Source organism: Orcinus orca, chromosome 15, assembly GCF_937001465.1.
Source record: "Orcinus orca chromosome 15, mOrcOrc1.1, whole genome shotgun sequence".
NCBI classification, from domain to species: Eukaryota; Metazoa; Chordata; class Mammalia; order Artiodactyla; family Delphinidae; genus Orcinus; species Orcinus orca.
This window is the reverse complement of record NC_064573.1, coordinates 25,564,852-25,579,403: the sequence shown is the minus strand read 5'-3', so window position 1 is coordinate 25,579,403 and position 14,552 is coordinate 25,564,852. Positions and strand designations below refer to the sequence as shown.

General features: G+C 36.1%; 1 protein-coding gene across 7 annotated transcripts in view; it reads right to left on the bottom strand.

The window, feature by feature from the left end:
• Nucleotides 1-1,399: 1,399 nt before the first annotated feature.
• SMAD2 (SMAD family member 2) overlaps nt 1,400-14,552 on the bottom strand; it is a 107,765-nt gene continuing 94,612 nt past the window's right edge. For 6 of the 7 annotated variants that reach the window (XM_049697885.1, XM_049697882.1, XM_049697883.1 and 3 more), the window contains 3 exons: nt 13,360-13,497; nt 13,032-13,176; nt 1,400-9,745 (listed from right to left, as the gene is read on the bottom strand). In XM_049697885.1, coding sequence (XP_049553842.1) covers nt 9,622-9,745; nt 13,032-13,176; nt 13,360-13,497 — 407 coding nt within the window. In that variant the 3' untranslated portion in view covers nt 1,400-9,621. The remainder of the gene's footprint in view (nt 9,746-13,031; nt 13,177-13,359; nt 13,498-14,552) is intronic. The other variant, XM_049697886.1, reaches the window with a different exon arrangement.

The window sequence follows — 14,552 nt, the reverse complement described above, 5'->3', positions numbered from 1 at the left end:
TGTAATTAAGTCTATGTGCAAACTAGCATCCGATCAATTCTACAAGTATTTTCATATCTATTCATTGCAGCAGCAAACAGCTTTTATGTATGCCTTTGACTTTTTCTTTTAGATCCCTACATTTGCAAACTTTTAATTTTTAGGTTGGGCTCATCTTGTATTATTTTGATGAAAAGGATGAGTCTGTTAAAAAGAAGCTGGATAACTGCATGGTGCAAGTATATTCTTGGGCAGCGGATGAACATGACCTTCACCCTAGTCCTTGGGCACACCTCACGCTGAGAACGAGGGCACTGGAGTACATCTGTGTGATATTAATAGGCATGCTTCCCACACTAGGACTTCCAATTTCTTTTGAAGCAAGTGGGAAAAAAGGATTTGCCAACTGGAGAGAAAGGCCAAACATACAAATAATACTTCTCTCCTACCCTTCAGTCCCTTGAATATGCACAATTATGGACACTGGGGTTGCTATAAAAAATCTTCCGACACAGATAACCAGTGTCACTAACACCAGGGTAACAAGCAGGAAAGTTCCCAGGGTGAAGTGACGATGGAAAAGGATCTCTTCTAGTCACCTGTCAACTGAAGTGATGTTGCAGTTCAATACTGGAAGGCTCCTTTTAGATTGTTTATAGAGTTGTATGGTGTAGCAATTTAAGTAGGATTTGTTCAAGTAGGTTTCCTACCAACACAAAATTGTTAATGAAATCAAGCTAGGCCCTGGGCTGTTCAATGCCAAGCAGCATAGTGTATTTTAGATTTTGAGGTCCCTTTTGTTGCATCCTAACGTAGGTGTCTTAAATGGTCTAATGAAAGCAGTCTGCTAATGAGAGAAGTATTGATTCATCCTAGGAACTGAGTTCCTGCGAGGCACAAAGAAAGTCTGGTTGATCTAAAAAGTTTGTTTTTCAATTATTTCATGATATTAATTATGAGTACACCTTATGTATTATTTTTCAATGAAATCTTTAAAAGAATACCATTTGCTGTTTCTGCTAAGAGTACATTTTGAAGGTAAATGTGAATTTCACTTTCTAGTCCATTTACAGCACAGATCATGTGTATTAGATCATTATTTGGTACAGGCAAGCTCTGAAGTAAACTAAAATGCCTAACCTACTAGCACTATGAGGTGCGTTTTGTGTGTGTATACTAAGCAGTGCGTTATCTGTCTGCCAGGGGAGTGGGATAATCTTTTTATATAACACCAAACTTAAAAAATAAAAAGATGCACTCAACAGCATAATTGCATTATGTGAAAATACACACAACAAATTTTGTTTGTTTCTGTACAATTTAGAGTGTGGTCAGCAAAATATAATCCCCTCTCAAAAAAGATCAGTTTAAGTCAAAATCAATGAAAACGATTAAAAATTAGTCCCATAATAACATGGTAAACAACTCAAATCGCTTCTTTTTAATGCTAGGAAAAATGTTCACCTTTCAATGGTGACAGTACTATTAACACAGGTAGAGAGCCAACAAGGTAAAAAGTGAAAGCACATACACAGACACACACAAATATATATAAAATTTGACCAGAAATCACAGGACATTTAAGCAACGTTTTCTTAACTTTTTTTTTTTTTTTGTACTTTAAATAGACTAAAATATTTGGTGTGGGTGGTGGGAAGGAAATCAGTATTTCACAATTTTAACTTGAAAACCAGCTGAAATAAAGCCTCAGCTCACTGTTTAATTAAAAAAAAAAAGGAAACACATCATATTTTGACAATCATAGGATTAAAGCTTACAAAGAACACATCTACCATCTACATCACAGTGCACAGAGGATGCAGTCTGAGGACTACCACAGGGAAACAATAACAGACTCTGCATCCATCATATTGCATTACAAAATTAATGCCGTCTTAGAAAAATCTCACCTCCCGTGGTCGGTGTTGCAGCTGGTAAGCACCTGGGGGGTAGGAGGCTATCAGAACTTAGGGTGCTGCTCAGTCTGGATCAGGACACCCAATTCCTTCACCTGCCATTGGCTGATGCATTTAATAATCTCAATACAACATTCACTGAGAATAAACATAATAATGCCACATTCTGGCTTCTTGAGCAGGATAGTCTGGGGAATGTAGTAGAGGATAGAGCATCAAAGGCCATATTTTCCCTCAAGAGAGAAGAAATCCACAGCATTACTCAGTTTTCCTTTACTGTGAAAATTTAAATTTAACCCCATAAAGACATGATCTGTACTTACATATACACACAGGTTCTGAAAAACTTTGCTATCTAGTTGCCTCTTCTGTTTCATTAAACCACCAGTTATCTTCCCTGGATTACTGTGTTAGTCTCACTACCACGTTGGTGCCATTAGCTATTATTGGTATAAATCTCACATTCCATACACAATAGTAAGTGACTGGAGGACACATATGCTATAGGGCAGCTGAATTTAACCGCAACTATTACAATGTTTAAGGTGAGGGTAAGTCACAAGAACACTTAAGGCTATCAGCTCCTCCTTGGTGTGCCTGGGGACTTCCTGGGTTTAGCACTCAAAGTCCTGCATCCAGGGGACTGCCTCAGTCCCAGGCACACCAGGGCAGTTGGTCACCCTAAGAACACTACTCACTCCTCCCTTATTATCGCTAGAGAAAGGGTAAGAATTTTCAAGAGTAAATAGGGCTACTTACGAGGGAACTGGCTTAAAAATATTTTTAGGACATTTGCTAATCATTAGTTCCTAGAAATATCTTATTTAACAGTGTCAATTTTAAGAATAGTTGGTAGAACGTAAGCAAATTGTTGAGCAGTGTATAAAACTTCATCCTTAAAACCTGTTTTCCCACAAATCCTCTATATGTTCTTCTGGTTTTGTCCAGTTATATAGCATTTTACCGTATCTTTTTGAGATTTTGAGAGCTAAATGAATAATAGTTTTATATTTTTTCATATTATTTTCTTTTTAGGTGAAAACACGCTTTGCCAACTATTTCCTACATTCTTGTTTCATATATTAACATGAAGACTGCCAACTGGGGCTATTTCCCTCAGATTACAAAGGCCCAGAATTATGTTACTTTTAACTGTGCTCTACCAGAAGGTCTGGCCTTGGGAAAAGATGGCCAAAAAAAAAAAAAATTCTCAGATATGAATGTTTTTATTTTGCCTACAAAATGCTGTGATCTAGCTCAACAACCACACAACTGCTTTCATCTTAATCTTTATAGTTTTTCTTGTTTTGCTGTCTTGTATAGAAATGGTTAGTGTCACAGTTTCACTATCACTAATACAAAGATATAAATGTTTATGCCTTAAAGGCCAGGGTCAAAACAGCAAAAATGAAGCCTGAGGTAAAGTTGGTCTGAGAAATGACCATTTGGGTTCTACATTTTGCCAAAAAATAGGGTGTTTTTTAAAAATGTAAAAGCCATGCATGTTACCTACTTGCTATGTATGTGATAATTCTTTCTCCTGATTAAAATTAATGTGTGTATATTAGTTACATAAAACCAACAAATGACTACATTCTTAATGCAGGTACGTACATTCATCAGAAAAGGACCCTAATCGTTTTCACCAACATTTTTTTTTGCTGTTTGAACAATCCAAGAACATGAATAAAGAGAGTGACAAACAAGTATTTTCTTAGGAACTTACTGAGAAAGGAAAATCTCTTTGGAAGAAAAAGGCTTCAGTAAGACTTCTATTCCTACGGACAAATGCTGAGAACTAACTTTATGTCACAGCACTGTAATCGGTAGGACTGACAGAACCAGAAATATGGCAAGTTACCTAGTGACTAACGCTGCAAAACCGCCAAAAGCTTTAAAGCCACAGGGAGAAAGAAGAGTCAAGTGTGAAATGAAAACTCTGTAATAGTGAAGCACTTTTAAAATTCTAAACCCTCACTTTTGTCCTTAAATCAATATATTACGGATTTCATGGTTCAATAAATTAGCATCTTTAATTAGAAAGAGAAAGTAAATCCCTACCCCCCCACCCAAAAGAGCAAACTGGAAATTCTATAGAAAGTAAGAGCTTTTTTTTTTTTATTTATTTTTTTTAAAAGAGGGTAGAAGAATATAATTTGGGGGGAAATTTGGTTGGAGAAACATCTAAGAGTCCTTTGTGTGGAGTCAATGAATCCTCACTTCACTCCTAACATCAGTGGTACTATTCTTTCAAAGGGCCCTTACATCTCAATCAATGGTGAAATTTTGGGTCTATTATGGATCTCATGGCAGCAAACCAATTGACACTGAAGTTAACTCAGGCTAATACACTCTGGTCAGATCCTCTGTGAATCAGAAATGGCCCAAAGAACTTTGGAAAATCCATTTCTGTTGAGCACAGCTAAGAAAGTCATCTTGAGGCTACCCTTCAATACAGGAAAACTTGACTTGGTAGTGGTGCTTCCCAGGGTATCTTAAGCAGCAGTCTTATGCCGGGGGAAAGAGCAGGTGTGGCGGACACACAACCTAACATTATTTAAAAAAAAAAAAAAAAAGGTAACCTTAAGCAAGTACCTTCCAAAGACCACTCAGAGCTTTTCTTTTTTGATGTTCCAGTTATGATTCTTAATTGTCAAGCTGCCTAAAAATGGCATATTAACTGAACTGCCAAATTAGGACCCTGGCAGAATAAAAAATTTACCCTGATGGTCTGTCCATGAAAGGAAAATGTCTGCAAGAAACTTAACAATTTTTTTACTGATATGAGATTTAAACAATAGAATCACTGAACACTGTTAAAATGTATGCAAATGACCCCTACTGTTAAGATGTTTCTGTGAGTGTATATATAAATCCATACATACACATTATATAATTTATTTCCTACTAAAAAGATTTAAGGCAGTTATGCTATATATAAAGTCACCTATAATATCCAAGATAAAACAGTTCCTACTCAAGAAATTATATGAACACATTAGACAAGTTCTCATCATAAAAGCTATCATGAGGCTATCTATATCTAGTATAGCTCACATTTCCTGGTTGAGGTTTCAAACATAGGAATTCCACTCCAAGAGATAATTTGTCCCTCAATCCCCACACACAAAAGGTAGTCTTGAACAGACAAAATATTTATGAAAACTTGAAAAGGAAGATATAAAAGGAATTCAATAGGACTCTGACAACCTCTAGACACCACACACTATCATTATTACTCTTGATTGTACTAAATACAACAACCCAATATGCCCCAAGGTGGAAACAGGGCTAGTATTATGAGGAAATCATTGGCTGCAACTACCGGAAAAAGTTCATAATCCTGAACATAATTTACAACAGAATCTGACGATGTACGCTATCATCACAAAAACATTTAACTGGATAGAATTTCTGAGCCATTTGTAAGATTTAAGTGACTGACCAATCTCAACAATGTCAACCTTCGTGGTGAAGAAATTAGGACCCTGGGATTGAACAGCACCATCCTTTTTGGTCTTTAGTAAAGTTCAAAGGAGAGAAACATTCCGATGTATGCAGATACAACACGGTTGGCAAGGAAGAGGGCAACTAGCAAAACCACTAGGGATACATGTTGTCAAGAGAAGGGAAGGAAGAATAAAATTCAGTTGATGAATATAAAGGACTTAGCAAAATAAAGTTCACGAAGGAAAGAAGATGGGCAATAATGTGTTATGTCTAAACCTCAATGTGTTGCACCAGAGTAAGAGACAAGATCACGGGTTGCTTATGTCCACAGTCTACTTAGTTATCTAAAGAGATACTGGGGAATGGTGGATAGGTGGCAAACTGTGAAGCTGGAATGTTTAGCTATGAAAGTAAAGACTGTACATAAAGACAGATGCTAAGTACAGTGAGGATTGTCTTGCGTTACATTACTTCCCACCATCAACCAGACCAGGAGGGCACTGATTATTGAGTAAATGCTCAAAGTATTTAGTTATTTAAAAAAAAGAAAGATGTTAAAGGTATATTTGGGCAATTTTTGGAAGAGGTAGAGAAACCAACTGGGTATATATACTCTTTTATTTGATTTCAACTAGCAAGAGACTAGACTGTTTTTCAAGTTCAAAATCTTAGTCTTGATGAAACTGACAATAAAGGCACAAATAAAGTGAAATTATCAATAAAATAATTTTAACAAAGGAGAATATCTGGCAATGTTTAAAGGACAGATGAACCAAGCAAAACTAGATATGATGTGAGGTTTAAAAAAACCCCAGATATTAACAATTTGCAAATATATACTTAGAATACAGAATAAGAGTAAGAATACAGAGTAAGAATATATAGCTTTCAAGAAAAATTAGGCAGATTTTCTTCTGGCAAAGTGACAGGTCCTGAGAGAGAAAGTAACCCCACACGACTTAAGATGGCTTGAGAGTCAGTACCAAATCCCAGTTATCTTTTTATTACTCAACATCTATCACACTGGGTAGGTAAAGCACAGGCATCAATAAATGTTTATTGAACGAATGTATATCATAATGTACAATTAGCACACTAACTGGTATAGTTCAAATCTAGTCAGGAAAGTCACACTTTTTTTTAAGCAGTAAAACTTTTTTAAGAAAGAAATCATTCTATTGGAGTTCCTACGTGGAACTCCAACACAGAATAAAAATGAAGCTGCCACTGGCCAGGCCAAAGTCAGTGGGAATGTCACCAGCCTCCAATTCCCTAAACCAGCCCTAAGGTGTATGTAAGCCACTGTGAAAACCACCATTCATCTTAGAAATGTGACAGAAAGCATGATCATTCAGTTCTCATGTTGTTAAACTGAGGAAATTACCAGCACTGTGTAGAAGAAATTCTAAATGATGTTGCTAATCTAAATAAAGACAAAATTCTACAGAGAGATCTTATCACTTAGAAGAATGAAAACAAACCCTATAAAGGGAAAAAACAATCGGCAAAAATTAGGCCACAGTGGCCAAAACAGAATGCAAAACCAGCATCGCATTAAAAAGCAAGGAAGACCACTGAACACACTCATACAAATGTACCACCACCACAAAGTCAACTGCTTGACAGGTCTAACCGCTGAATACATGGGCGCTTCCAAAGAGGTGAGTCCCAGTTTCATACTGTACAGAAGAATGCCACCAGAACTGTAGAGATGTGACCCACTACTGAAATGCTACAGATGGCACTGCTCTGCTTAACATATCAATGCAAGAGCAACTGCCAGGATGTTCTATCACTTTCAAGCAGACAAAGAACAGTGTTCCCTAACATCACTACAAGTCCTCTAGTAAGCAAACACTTCCAAAGGGCAGAGTCTCCATATTTCCAACAGGTCTGACTGTGGTAATACCTGGGACATTTACTCTATCCACAGGATGGGCTGCAGAAGTAATCATTTCAGACAGCAGGACATCTGGAAGCAAGCAGCCAGTCACTACAATGGTGAAAATCTGCCCAAGGCAGAACTGAAGAAAGGGTTGTTCAATTAAATGGTATTGACCTGGTGTAAACTTTTTACAGGAAGGATTTGAGGAAGAGGAAGTATTAGTGAGAATGACACATGAAGCAATCTATCACAAAGTAAGGCCACCTTCAACTATTATAAACTGTAGAACCAATCTGATCCTCAAGTTTGGACCTGTGTAGAGGTTTTTGTATAAAGCATAAACACCTAGTAAATTATGAGTTTCCTTTAAAATAAGCCTTTGCATTTGATGCCATTTTCTTTGCCAAGAATGCCTATTTTTCTCTCCACAAGGCTTGCTCCTTTCTCACCGAAGTGTTAGCTCAAGCATCACTACCTTTCAGAAGCATTCCCCCTGCTATGCTTTATCACAGTACCCTGTTTTATCTCCTTCATAGACAAATAAGCTAATTAAGCATTATAGAAACTGCTATCTCAGCAAAGGCAAGGGCCTTATCTGTCTTGTTCACCTTTACCCAAAGGCTAAGAAAGTTCCTGGCACACATAACAGGTGAACAATAAATATTTGTTGAATGAATAAAAAATTACTATACCAAGTTTACATAAACACATACATGCATACACAAATATAGAAAAATGGGGAATATCTAATAGAAAACAACCAATGCTGAAAGTATTGAAAATAACACCTGTAGATAAAGGTGAATATGGTTTCAAAAAACAAGTACCAAAGATAATCTGTCTTTAAAAATATGAAAACTTACTAGAAGGGGACCAGGAGTGGTTACTTTCCATTTCTACTGAGATGCAAACAAGAAATGTTTAAACTGCAACGAGTTAACAATAAACATAAGGATTATCTGCTGCAGGGTGGACTTCCAACAGAGTTTCCGACATCTCCTGTCACTGTAGAGCAAAATGCATCGTTGGTTCTAATAGTCACCACATAGTCAGGATTAGTTAAGAACAGCTCAGAGTGTAGGTAATTATAAGCTAAAAAACTTGCTAAACTGCTTCTCCCCCAAATTTTAAAATTCAGAATTCATAATTGTGTAAAATAACATAGATTGTATAAATTTAATACAACATACCTTAAAAACAGATGGCCTTTACCTGCTGATCATACCTCAGCATTACTTTTCTAGGTATTCTGCTGAAGCAATTACATTTACAAAAGGTCCATTCCATAATACAATCTGGTAACTAAATCAAATGAAACAACTCAAAGAGCACTAGGTTTGCTACTGAAATATTTTAAAATACCTTTTTAAAGAGTGTTTATCTCTATAGATTGAATTTTTAAAAAGGATAAATATATTGAAATAATTGTAGCATATCCCTGAAAATAATTATACTGCCACCTGTGCATTTTTTATGAGGTGTAAAGATAAATCAAAAGACTGCTAGGTTACACAAGTCTATTATCATCTGCTGAAACTGAAATCTGGTGTAAGACAAAGGGACTTACTCCATATGATTTGTTACCATACCCCAGAATTAACTGGTGCTGGCGGTATCAGTGCAACCATTATTGGTGATGGATGTCACGCTACACTGTTTTGGTATCAGGACAAAAGTGGAAATGGAGGAGAGGTCTGGAAAAATTTCCATAAGGTTTTAGCAGTAAGTAAACAAACACAAAAAGAATGAATACTTAAGACCCACTGAACACATTAAGGTCAAGGATTTCAAAAGTTAATCCACTTTTCTTCCCCCAAGAGTTTATTTTTGGTAAAAGGCAGAAAAATTAGTTTTTCTACAAGGGAAATCTGCTTCTAAATGATAATTTGAAAATCTTGATATATATTATATATTAAAAAAGACACACAAAAATAACGAAGAAGTGGGAATAACAGATTAGGTACTGTAACTTTATAAAGGCTTGCCTAAATCAAGAAGCAGCACACACACACCTAATTTATGCAAACTAAAAATGTATATAAACAGCACAATACTGTGATACTGGATCATGATACATTACCTGTACACATAACTACTACTGTTATTAATAAACCTTTGGGACACTCAGTTTTATGCCCAACAAGACATCAGTAAGTCTTTAAAATCTTCTCTTCCTCCTTTATGGGAGGGTATTTCTAGACACTAATTTTCCCATCTAATATTCAAACATAGGAAACCGATTCCACAAGGTGCTTTAATTGATGAGACCTCAAGTGCTGTTTTCTCTTGAATTTTTGGATAGTAAACAGTCCACGGGGACCACACACAAATACTATGACAGAAGAGTTGGTACATTAAGTCTTTTGATGGGACTTGACTGGTGACAAAGCTTTATGACATGCTTGAGCAACGCACTGAAGGGGATCCCATCTGAGTTAATACTTTGTCCAACCACTGTAGAGGTCCATTCAGATGAAGTTCAATCCAGCAAGGAGTGCTTGTTACTGTCTGCCTTCTGTTAAAAGAATGCAAGAAAATAATTATGAAATTAAAAGAATAACATGGCTATGGAAGAATTTAGATAAATCAAAAGGTTGTATCAATATATACTAAAACCTAGATTCTTTTCTGACAGAGTATCAAGTTTGTATATCTACTATTTTGAAAACTGTTTAATCCTCAAAGTACTTATGTGACTTTTTTTCTTTTAAAGAGAAAAAAAACACTGTTTTCCCCTCAAATTAAAATTAGTAGAGTAACCTTATATTTACCGTCCAAAATGGGACACCTTTAAGAGAGAATGTAGTCACTATAAATAATCACTGACAGGGCAAGAGACGTAAACCAGCACTGTCCCAAGCAAACCAGAATATATAAAGTCACCCTACTTATTAATCATCCACAGAATAGAAGATACTCAAATAGCAAATGAAGTCCAAATGGAATAGGATTCAAATTTAAAGTATAGCAAAACAAAAGAGAATTCTGACCCAAGCTTATCACAGAATGTTAAGAATTGGGGCTCAACTTTCCCTGACAAAGCCAACAACCAACATCCCTTTTAGCAAAATCATGCAGGCTTTTACTAAGAAACACCTTTAGTACTTCAAACAAAATGAGCTACCCTCTGGGAATCGCAAATTGTTCAGTGACATCCTGTCACTTCCACATACTGATTTTAGTTCTTATTTATTATATACAATAAGTCAGTAAGTCCGCTTGCTTCTTCGACATGACAGCCCTTCAAACATGAGAAAAGGCCATTATCAACTCTTCACCTCCATGTGACACATGCTCAATATAATTTAAAACTGTATTTCAAAGGATGTGGTTTTCTGTAGCAGATGGTGTCAGTGCCCCACTATACTCTTCAGATTTTCAGTGTTCTAGTCTAGCCAATTTCCAATTGTAGGCATCTGCATTTCTGTGCCTGAGAACTTCTCTGCTCCGTCCACATATATAGCAAAGCAGAAGTGCCAGGAAATTAACATCCCCAGGAATAGACCTCAAGCAATGACACAGGAATTGGCATTTAAAGGTCCAGTTTCCCTTCCCTCTGGGTGGGATAATTCTGTGTGTTCTTTACTGTTTTCCAAAGTTTTCCTAAGGGAACAGCTCTAGTGACCCACCCACTAGAGTAGATGGGTTAAGAATGGTACTGGCTGCCTTTCCTCCCTACCTCTCTTCCCTACTTCCTCCTTCCTGACCAGTGCTCCCTCCATTTCCTGAATAAACTTCTTGCATGCAAACCCTTGTCTCAGGGTCTGAGACACACATTATGTGTCCCCCAACTGTTTATTCGTTTCAGTACTAATTCACTTAACTGAGACATATTTCTCAATTAACTATGAATTCTTTACACATCTATGTTTCCTGCTTACTCCATGTCCTGATTTTTACGCTAAGCAATCAAGCTGGCAGTAAAGAAACTAAAAGATAGTTTTAGAAATCCAACCATTAGATCTATCTCCTCCGCACCAGTGTCATTAAGGATAAAAGGTTCCACAGTTCACAGATATATGGGTATTTGATTTATTTTGATCTGTAAATGTTAAAGGAAACTACTTTATTATCCGAAGTAGATGTACCTGACTCCATTATCCATGAAAACATACTGTATATTACTGCTTCTCATATAGATTTTAAGTTAGCTCTGGGTTAAAGAACAGCAGAGTCCACAGTGCATGAAGGGCAGTATCTCTCTCTACCAATCAAAACTGGTCTTAACAGGAGACCCACAGATATACATGGAATTCTCCCTGACCTATGCAATTCATATCTAATTCCACTGAATTTCTACCATGTTCTTCAACATTATGATCTTTTGAAGAGAAAAAAAAGTCTGACCTAATAAACTGGTATCAGATGGTACTATCTGAATCTAATTTTAATATCAACTATCAATCTAATTTAATATCAATAAAATCTAATTTTATTAACAATTTGATAATTTTTTATCAAAGGGAAAAAAACCCTCAGCATTCTTTAAAGTTATCACATCTCAAAGGGGAAATGATTAAAACAAAAGAGAGCTACAGCAAAGTCAAAAAGTGAATTCTTCTAACATAACTTAGAAAAAATAGTGACAAGTCTTCATTCTAGAATATACATATATAACACATATATTTATAAAAGTATTCAAACCAGTAGATCTGAAATCTCACCATCACAAAAGTCATACACCTCACAAAACTTAATACAGGGAATCAAGTTCAAATGAAATGAAATAAATTCTGAAAAAGGGCCCAAACTGCTGAATGAAACAGGAGTACTATTAGCATTCTATATGAATATCTTCTTAAGCAGACATTCAGACAGTAAGCAATGTGAACTGAAGAAAGACTAAGTATTTCACTAATACTTTCATTCTTTAATACGCTGATGAAGTATTCCCTGTCTTTGCTGTGGAATCCAATCAACTGTTTAATTTATCAATAGCGTAATCTATCTTACCCCTTGATGACAGATTAGCTTTGGTAAAACTCAATTACATAACTGCTACTTACTATCCTTAGAGAAGAGGTTAAGAGTCAAGCAGAGCTTTCCTCAAGTCCCGTCTCTACCACTTAGAATGTGTCCTTGGGCAAACTATCAAATCTTTTCTAAGCCTATTTCCAAATAAATATTAGTCTGGACCATTTTTTACCTTAGAAAGATTGCAACCTTATAAAGAAAGGATAAAGACAGCAACAGTAATTCTTAGCCATGTTGAAAGGCGTGAGATACTGCACCTAAAACACAGCACAGTGCCTGGCACCTAACAAGTACTCCCTTCTATTACTGAATGAAGTTCCACCTTTTAACCTTATACTGAAGTTGTCTCAACTTATTTGTCCAGCCTTATTCTTCTTTACTTTCTATACTCCAGTCAAACTGAACTGTACTCTACTGCCAGGATCATCACTTCCCACCCCACAAACCTGTGACTACCGAAATCCTAGGCATCTTTCAGAACCCAGACCCTGTGTCATCACTACCTCCCCCAGCCCCAGGGAAACATCTCTCCTTCCATGAACTGACATAACCCTTCCAATATGCCATTTATGGTATTTAACACTCTGCATTCTATTACAGTACCCGTCCATACACGTTTTAATTCTTTGTTCCATAATGCCAGCACAGGAATTTGCAACAGTTTTGAATCCAGAGGCCTCCAACTTTCTTTTGTTATTTTACATAAAGATCTGCTGACTCTATAAACCTCAAGGAAAATAAATACACATGAACTTCAGAAGATACAAAGAATGAAAGAAAAAAGAATTACGTTGTGGAAATTTAAGAACCGAATATGTATTTCATACCGGTATTCTGCTCCCCACCCTTTCACAAAACTCATTCTTATGGTGCACATTCTAGTTAGCTGATACACGGCTTCAAAACCCTGATTAACAGACTGAGCCAGAAGAGCAGCAAATTCCTGGTTGTTGAAGATCTTCAGGTTACAGCCTACGATTGAGAAAAAGATTTAAAAATTATGTAAAAAGAATATTACTATTAGAAAATCATTTTAAAAGGGCTACAGACTTTAGAATATGAGCATGCAAATCATCTCCTGATTCCTAAAAGTAATAGCAAAGAAAAACTCAGCAAGCTAATACAATAGGTTTATTTACATTGTTGTATCCATACCTGGTGGAATTTTACACACTGTTGCAGGGTGCCAGCCGTATCTCTGATTACAATTGGGGCTCTGCACAAAGATTGCACTATCACTTAGGCACTCAGCAAAAACTTCTCCACCTATGTAATATAAGCGCACTCCTCTTCCTAAAACAAAATATATATGGAATCAGTTTTACAACATTTACTATTTCAGCATGACTTTCAAAGAGTCTTCTCAGAGGATAGTAAAATGACATAAAGTATTTTGATGACTTTTTCCATAGCTATGCTTTTTTGAAATCTAACTTTGAAACATACCACTGTACATTTTTCCAAGTATTTTTTAAAAATGATTTTATTGATTTGTAAAGATAATACGTGCTTATCAAAAATACTTCAGCAACGCAGAAAAGTGAATGGATAGCAAAATAAAGAATTTCATACAAATTACAGTTATTTCTAAATAAATAAAAGAATTCATTTGAAGGAATTAACTAATGTCTGGATTAATATGCCTTCATTATAATAAACAGTATTTCTTTAAAGAGCCCACTATGGTTAAGAAAAAAGGTAATAAAAATTATCAAGAGGTCAGAGTCATCTGCCCCTTTTATAACTATATATATTATGGGGGCAACTAGGTCCCTATTTATATAAGTAGAATTAGATAAGAAAAAATTATATTGGGAGATTTTAATATACCTTTCAGAATTTGACAGATCAAATATATACATAAAATATGAGCAGATCAAATATACATAAAATATTAGCAATACAAGGATTAAAGAAAAAATTGTGAAAAGCAGAATTCTAAGATAGCACTTAAGATTCTCACCCCGGTGTATTTATCTTCTCAATTATTCAATCAAACACTAATCTACATACTGCTTAAAGGGATTTTTCAGATGTAATTAAGTTCTCAAATCAACTGACCATAAGAAACTAAGACTACCTTTGGTGGGCCTGACTTAATCAGGTGACAGCCCTTAAAAGGGACTGGGCTGGCCCTGGTGAAAGTGATTCAAAGTGTGAGCAACAGGAATTCAACACAACAGAGTCTTCACTGCTGACTGTGAAGATGGAGGGGGCCACGCAGGTGGCCTCTAGTTGCTGATAGCAGCCTCTAGCTTACAGTCTGCAGGAAATGAGGATCTCAGTGCCACAACTTCAAGGAAGTGAACTCTGCAATAATCACCTGTGAGCTTGGAAAAGGACCTCAA